Raw genomic sequence first — 9,005 nt, forward strand, 5'->3', positions numbered from 1 at the left:
CCGTGGTGCTGTCCGTGGAGCTGTCCGTGGTGCTGTCCGTGGTGCTGTCCGTGGTGCTGAACACACTCAGCTCGCTCCGCTGAGGCAGCTGCTGCTGCGACGGGGATCTCCATGGTAACAGTGGACACTGAGCCCTCTTCCATTTCCATGACAACTGCATCCGGAGCAAGCACCATGACGATGCAGGAGGAGGTGGGAGGAGTAGTGGGCGTGACTCCGCGGATGCTAAATATTTGATTGGATCCCAGGTTATGTGGCTATTTGAGGTCTCAGCGTTTTATTGGACCAGGGAAAAAGAGGAATATGAGAATTGATTAGATCGTATTTCATGTATGACACTGCTGACTCATACTGATGAAGAGGAGGAAGAGGTGAAGATGAAGATGTTATATGAACTATACAACTGAGCAGTTTGACAGTTTTGAAAATCAAATGTGTGAAAACCTGCGGCGTCAGTGAGTCAGTGTCTGTAATGATCGTTACTAAGGACACACGTTGTTCTGATATTCAGCTGTCAGACCACAAGGATTCAAAAAGACAACGGCTCTATTTATATCAGTGTCCCTGTGGGTACCAGGTCCTGGTTCTGGATTCTACACAAACACGTCTTTGTTCCCATCATCAGCAACAAAGCTTCTTCTGTGACAGATTCTCAACAGCAGCTCACAAAACTCTGACTTCAGGCTTTAAAAGATATTTGAATATTCTGCAGCACAAACGCAGCACATTGGAATTATATTTAATTATATCAGATTCATTATTACACCCAGTACATACAGGACCTTATTACACCCAGTACAGTATACTGAGACAAAAGACAGGACAGAGAATTGAGACAAACACAGTGGTTGTTGTCTTTTCATGGGAGAAAATATCAAATAAAATAAATACATGACAAGTAAACTAGACACACAAAGACACAACTCAGAGCATTTCTCACAAAAATAGATTTTAATGTAATAGAAAAAATCTTCATGAAACATATTACAGCAGTAGGAATTGAACTTCCTGGTGGAGAACTGTGCTGCAGATGTTACATGGAGTAGGATAAAGTAAGAACAGTAACATGTACCAACATGGAGTCATGGTGCAGTAACATGCAGTAACATGCAGTAACATGTACCAACATGGAGTCATGGTGCAGTAACATGCAGTAACATGCAGTAACATGTACCAACATGGAGTCATGGTGCAGTAACATGCAGTAACATGTACCAACATGGAGTCATGGTGCAGTCACATGCAGTAACATGCAGTAACATGTAGTAACATGGAGTCATGGTGCAGTAACATGTACAACATGGAGTCATGGTGCAGTAACATGTAGTAACATGGAGTCATGGTGCAGTAACATGTACAACATGGAGTCATGGTGCAGTAACATGCAGTAACATGGAGTCATGGTGCAGTAACATGTACAACATGGAGTCATGGTGCAGTAACATGTAGTAACATGGAGTCATGGTGCAGTAACATGTACTTACATGGAGTCATGGTGCAGTAACATGTAGTAACATGGAGTCATGGTGCAGTAACATGTACAACATGGAGTCATGGTGCAGTAACATGTAGTAACATGGAGTCATGGTGCAGTAACATGTAGTAACATGTAGTAACATGGAGTCATGGTGCAGTAACATGCAGTAACATGGAGTCATGGTGCAGTAACATGTAGTAACATGGAGTCATGGTGCAGTAACATGTAGTAATATGGAGTCATGGTGCAGTAACATGTAGTTACATGGAGTCATGGTGCAGTAACATGTAGTAACATGGAGTCATGGTGCAGTAACATGCAGTAACATGCAGTAACATGGAGTCATGGTGCAGTAACATTTAGTAACATGCAGCAACATGGAGTCATGGTGCAGTAACATGCAGTAACATGTAGTAACATGGAGTCATGGTGCAGTAACATGCAGTAACATGGAGTCATGGTGCAGTAACATGTACTTACATGGAGTCATGGTGCAGTAACATGTAGTAATATGGAGTCATGGTGCAGTAACATGTACTTACATGGAGTCATGGTGCAGTAACATGTAGTAATATGGAGTCATGGTGCAGTAACATGCAGTAACATGGAGTAACATGGAGTCATGGTGCAGTAACATGCAGTAACATGTAGTAACATGGAGTCATGGTGCAGTAACATGTACTTACATGGAGTCATGGTGCAGTAACATGTAGTAATATGGAGTCATGGTGCAGTAACATGCAGTAACATGGAGTAACATGGAGTCATGGTGCAGTAACATGCAGTAACATGCAGTAACATGGAGTCATGGTGCAGTAACATGTAGTAATATGGAGTCATGGTGCAGTAACATGTAGTAATATGGAGTCATGGTGCAGTAACATGTACTTACATGGAGTCATGGTGCAGTAACATGTAGTAATATGGAGTCATGGTGCAGTAACATGTAGTAATATGGAGTCATGGTGCAGTAACATGTACTTACATGGAGTCATGGTGCAGTAACATGTAGTAATATGGAGTCATGGTGCAGTAACATGTACTTACATGGAGTCATGGTGCAGTAACATGTAGTAATATGGAGTCATGGTGCAGTAACATGTACTTACATGGAGTCATGGTGCAGTAACATGTAGTAATATGGAGTCATGGTGCAGTAACATGCAGTAACATGGAGTAACATGGAGTCATGGTGCAGTAACATGCAGTAACATGTAGTAACATGGAGTCATGGTGCAGTAACATGCAGTAACATGCAGTAACATGGAGTCATGGTGCAGTAACATTTAGTAACATGCAGCAACATGGAGTCATGGTGCAGTAACATGCAGTAACATGTAGTAACATGGAGTCATGGTGCAGTAACATGCAGTAACATGGAGTCATGGTGCAGTAACATGTACTTACATGGAGTCATGGTGCAGTAACATGTAGTAATATGGAGTCATGGTGCAGTAACATGTACTTACATGGAGTCATGGTGCAGTAACATGTAGTAATATGGAGTCATGGTGCAGTAACATGCAGTAACATGGAGTAACATGGAGTCATGGTGCAGTAACATGTAGTAATATGGAGTCATGGTGCAGTAACATGTAGTAATATGGAGTCATGGTGCAGTAACATGTACTTACATGGAGTCATGGTGCAGTAACATGTAGTAATATGGAGTCATGGTGCAGTAACATGTACTTACATGGAGTCATGGTGCAGTAACATGTAGTAATATGGAGTCATGGTGCAGTAACATGCAGTAACATGGAGTAACATGGAGTCATGGTGCAGTAACATGCAGTAACATGTAGTAACATGGAGTCATGGTGCAGTAACATGCAGTAACATGCAGTAACATGGAGTCATGGTGCAGTAACATTTAGTAACATGCAGCAACATGGAGTCATGGTGCAGTAACATGCAGTAACATGTAGTAACATGGAGTCATGGTGCAGTAACATGCAGTAACATGGAGTCATGGTGCAGTAACATGTACTTACATGGAGTCATGGTGCAGTAACATGTAGTAATATGGAGTCATGGTGCAGTAACATGTACTTACATGGAGTCATGGTGCAGTAACATGTAGTAATATGGAGTCATGGTGCAGTAACATGCAGTAACATGGAGTAACATGGAGTCATGGTGCAGTAACATGCAGTAACATGGAGTCATGGTGCAGTAACATGTAGTAATATGGAGTCATGGTGCAGTAACATGTAGTAATATGGAGTCATGGTGCAGTAACATGTACTTACATGGAGTCATGGTGCAGTAACATGTAGTAATATGGAGTCATGGTGCAGTAACATGTAGTAATACGGAGTCATGGTGCAGTAACATGTACTTACATGGAGTCATGGTGCAGTAACATGTAGTAATATGGAGTCATGGTGCAGTAACATGTACTTACATGGAGTCATGGTGCAGTAACATGTAGTAATATGGAGTCATGGTGCAGTAACATGCAGTAACATGCAGTAACATGGAGTCATGGTGCAGTAACATGCAGTAACATGTAGTTATATGGAGTCATCGTGCAGTAACATGCAGTAACATGGAGTCATGGTGCAGTAACATGCAGTAACATGGAGTAACATGCAGTAACATGCAGTAACATGCAGTAACATGTAGTTACATGGAGTCATGGTGCAGTAACATGCAGTAACATGGAGTAATGGTGCAGTAACATGCAGTACCATGCAGTAACATGGAGTCATGGTGCAGTAACATGTAGTAACATGGAGTCATGGTGCAGTAACATGCAGTAACATGGAGTCATGGTGCAGTAACATGCAGTAACATGGAGTAACATGCAGTAACATGCAGTAACATGGAGTAACATGCAGTAACATGCAGTAACGTGGAGTCATGGTGCAGTAACATTCAATAGCATGTAGTTACATGGAGTCATGGTGCAGTAACATGTAGTAACATGGAGTCATGGTGCAGTAACATGCAGTAACATGGAGTCATGGTGCAGTAACATGCAGTAACATGGAGTCATGGTGCAGTAACATGCAGTAACATGTAGTAACATGGAGTCATGGTGCAGTAACATGTAGTAACATGTAGTAACATGGAGTCATGGTGCAGTAACATGCAGTAACATGGAGTCATGGTGCAGTAACATGTACTTACATGGAGTCATGGTGCAGTAACATGTAGTAACATGGAGTCATGGTGCAGTAACATGTAGTAATATGGAGTCATGGTGCAGTAACATGTAGTTACATGGAGTCATGGTGCAGTAACATGTAGTAACATGGAGTCATGGTGCAGTAACATGCAGTAACATGTACCAACATGGAGTCATGGTGCAGTAACATGCAGTAACATGCAGTAACATGGAGTCATGGTGCAGTAACATGCAGTAACATGCAGCAACATGGAGTCATGGTGCAGTAACATGCAGTAACATGTAGTAACATGGAGTCATGGTGCAGTAACATGCAGTAACATGGAGTCATGGTGCAGTAACATGTACTTACATGGAGTCATGGTGCAGTAACATGTAGTAATATGGAGTCATGGTGCAGTAACATGTAGTAATATGGAGTCATGGTGCAGTAACATGTACTTACATGGAGTCATGGTGCAGTAACATGTAGTAATATGGAGTCATGGTGCAGTAACATGTACTTACATGGAGTCATGGTGCAGTAACATGCAGTAACATGTAGTTATATGGAGTCATCGTGCAGTAACATGCAGTAACATGGAGTCATGGTGCAGTAACATGCAGTAACATGGAGTAACATGCAGTAACATGCAGTAACATGTAGTTACATGGAGTCATGGTGCAGTAACATGCAGTAACATGCAGTAACATGGAGTAATGGTGCAGTAACATGCAGTAACATGCAGTAACATGCAGTAACATGCAGTAACATGGAGTCATGGTGCAGTAACATGTAGTAACATGGAGTCATGGTGCAGTAACATGTAGTAACATGGAGTCATGGTGCAGTAACATGCAGTAACATGGAGTCATGGTGCAGTAACATGCAGTAACATGGAGTAACATGCAGTAACATGCAGTAACATGGAGTAACATGCAGTAACATGCAGTAACGTTGAGTCATGGTGCAGTAACATTCAATAGCATGTAGTTACATGGAGTCATGGTGCAGTACATGGAGTTATGGTGCAGTAACATGCAGTAACATGGAGTAACATGCAGTAACATGCAGTAACGTGGAGTCATGGTGCAGTAACATGCAGTAACATGCAGTAACATGGAGTCATGGTGCAGTAACATTCAATAACATGTAGTCACATGGAGTCATGGTGCAGTAACATTCAGTAACATGGAGTCACATGGAGTCATGGTGCAGTAACATGTAGTTACATGGAGTCATGGTGCAGTAACATGCAGTAACATGCAGTAACATGGCGTCATGGTGCAGTAACATGTAGTAACATGGAGTCATAGTGCAGTAACATTCAATAACATGTAGTTACATGGAGTCATGGTGCAGTAACATGCAGTAACATGGAGTATAGGTGCAGTAACATGCAGTAACATGCAGTAACATGCAGTAACATGGAGTCATGGTGCAGTAACATGTAGTAACATGCAGTAACATGGAGTATAGGTGCAGTAACATGCAGTAACATGCAGTAACATGGCGTCATGGTGCAGTAACATGTAGTAACATGGAGTCATGGTGCAGTAACATGCAGTAACATGGAGTCATGGTGCAGTAACATGCATTCAGATGCACCATGACTCCATGTAACTACATGTTACTGCACCATGACTCCATGTAACTACATGTTACTGCACCATGACTCCATGTTACTACATGTTACTGCATGTTACTGCACCATGACTCCATGTTACTGCATGTTACTACATGTTACTGCACCATGACTCCATGTTACTGCATGTTACTACATGTTACTGCACCATGACTCCATGTTACTGCATGTTACTGCATGTTACTGCACCATGACTCCATGTTACTGCATGTTACTACATGTTACTGCACCATGACTCCATGTTACTGCATGTTACTGCATGTTACTACATGTTACTGCACCATGACTCCATGTTGGTCAGTTCACCACTAAACTCACACAGGTCATGTGACTGCTCCAGCAGCTGTTAGCGCCTCAGTGACTGCTGCCTCCTGGTGGAGGGATGAGGGGCTACAGGAGTCCTGACATGTCCTGTGTCTGCAAACCAACAACAATTACACATCAATGACTCCAGTAACAACAATGAGCTCTTCAGAAATATTCAAGACTTGATGTTCAATTGTAATGAATAGATTATTGTATAAAAATAGAAAACTACAGATGTAAAGACAATGACAGTCCAAATCATAAATGTTATAATAGAACCAGTCTTCATGTGAGATTCATCCAGTTAGAACTATTTTAATAAACTATCTAATTATTAATGTTGACTTCAGTCATAATTAATGTTTTAAAACATATGGTAAGAAAATATTTTATCATTTTCGTCTTGATTCATAATTTCTTTGTCTCTTGAACATCTTCCTGCTCTAAAATGACTGAACCATTTCATCCAATCAGATTGAACCACAGAACAAATGTCAAACAAATTAGATATGTTGAATACAGATATGTTGAATATAATTTGACTTCGTTTCTATCACATCAAAACACCAACAACATTATTTGTTACCAGTTTTATTTATGATATTTAAAACATTCTATATAATCCCGGAAATATTCGTTTGTCTAAATGAATGAAACAAAACGGATCCATTAAAAATACCTTTGCATCTTGACGCGTGTGCGTGTTGTTCCACACCCCGACTCACAGCGAACACGCGCACAGATGACGGAGCGATGCTGGACGCGTTTTGATTCCAACCGAGAGAGAAGAGAAGAGAGAGAAGAAAGAGGAGAGGAGAGAGAGAGAGAGAGAGAGAGAGAAGAGAGAGAACAGAGGAGAAGGGAGAGAACTGAGAGGAGACGGTGATTTATAAGGTAAAATAAAATCTCTCTATGTTTCATTAGGCTGGAATAGAAAACATGGAGCCGGTGTGTGTGTGTGTGTGTGTGTGTGTGTGTGTGTGTCGGCGTGTGTGTGTCCGCGTGTGTGTGTCAGTGTGTGTGTGTGTGGGGTGGTCATTGTGTGTGTGTGTGTGTGTCCGTTTGTGTACGTTTTAGTGTGTGTGCGTGTGTGCGTTTTAGTGTGTGCGTTTGTGTGTGTGTGTTAGTGTATTAGTGTGGGTCAGCGTGTGTCAGTGGCTCACATGAGACAGTTTGTGTATTTCCTCTGAAGTTGAATGATTCCTGGTCTTCGTGACGTCAGACTCTCTGAGCTGCTTGTGGAGACTCAGCAGGTTTTCACTTCGCTCTCAGCCAGGACGTCTCCATCTTGGTGTTTCCATGTCGATTCCTCAGCTGATGCTGATGTTGTCCTGTAGAGCTGAGGCCTGGGACGACTGCATCACTGATCTGAGGCAGGATTCACTCAAACGTTGATTCTACAGGAACATGCAGGACACAAACAGTCTGCTAGTCAGGGTCGGTGGAGACAGGATGTGACCTTCAGGGGTTTCAGGTGTGGGGGGGTCACCTCAGCAGCTCTGCTAGCTGCATGACTTCTGATCTGATGTAAACTGACTTTGTATCTTGAATAAGAGCTTCAGTGTCTGTGATGTGATTTCATGTTCACCTCTGAAAACCCAGTTGTAACTCAGCAGGAACTCAGTTTCCCAGCAGCCTCTTCTGTCGCCTGATTGGTGCTTTTCACTTTCTCTGTGATGGCTGCTGCTGTCTCCATGGAAACTGAGGCTGTCGAAGGATGAAGACAAAGTAATGTTCATGTTGAAAAGTGTTAATCTTCAGAACTGAGTCGACCTCATGCAATGAAAAGATTGTTTTAGTTATTACACTTTATTCTCTTGTATCTCAGGTACTGACAGATATTAATTATCTGTGAGGAAGTCGACTCTAAAATCTGTGTTGAGATACAAGAATCAAGTTTATTCTTTAATCAGTGTTTGTGTTCTTCAAAGATTAGTGCACCTTAAACTCTAACTTCTGTTAACTGATGCTTTTAAATTCTACGATCAAAGAAGCAGATGCAGCAGGAGTCACCGACAGAAAGAGATCTGAGTAAAAACACTTGAACCTGCAGGAAGCTCCGAGGCGCTTCCAGCCGAGGGAAGTGACAGAGAGGAAGTGAGGAAGTGAAAAGTGTCATTGGTGCTGGAGGCCCTCAAGGGCCCGTGAAGGTCTCTGAGAGGCAGTGACCTGGATTCCTCTCTTCTACGTGATTCATCATCACAGACAGATTCACATGTAAAACTCTGAGGACTGGAAATACAGAAAGCACCAGTTTGATTCAGACCAGATTTATATTTGTATTATTTGTGCACCAAAACAGAATACAAGTAAAAAAGAATGAAACATAAAAACAATAAAAACACAAGTTAAATGTATGAAATAAAGGAGAACATAAAGAGTAAAGGTCAGAGGGTTTTAATTCATTATTTAAAATATACATTATATATACATCAAATTAAAAAGGTTGAAATGCGGAATATAA

At 41.7% G+C, this 9,005-nt stretch overlaps 1 protein-coding gene across 1 annotated transcript in view; it reads right to left on the bottom strand.

The window, feature by feature from the left end:
* map1aa (microtubule-associated protein 1Aa) overlaps positions 1-176 on the bottom strand; it is a 16,793-nt gene extending 16,617 nt beyond the window's left edge. The window contains exon 1 of the mRNA XM_053419405.1: positions 38-176. Within this exon, the coding sequence (XP_053275380.1) occupies positions 38-176 (139 nt within the window). The remainder of the gene's footprint in view (positions 1-37) is intronic.
* Between the last annotated feature and the right edge of the window lie 8,829 nt (positions 177-9,005).

Source organism: Pleuronectes platessa, chromosome 1, assembly GCF_947347685.1.
Source record: "Pleuronectes platessa chromosome 1, fPlePla1.1, whole genome shotgun sequence".
Taxonomy (NCBI): domain Eukaryota; kingdom Metazoa; phylum Chordata; class Actinopteri; order Pleuronectiformes; family Pleuronectidae; genus Pleuronectes; species Pleuronectes platessa.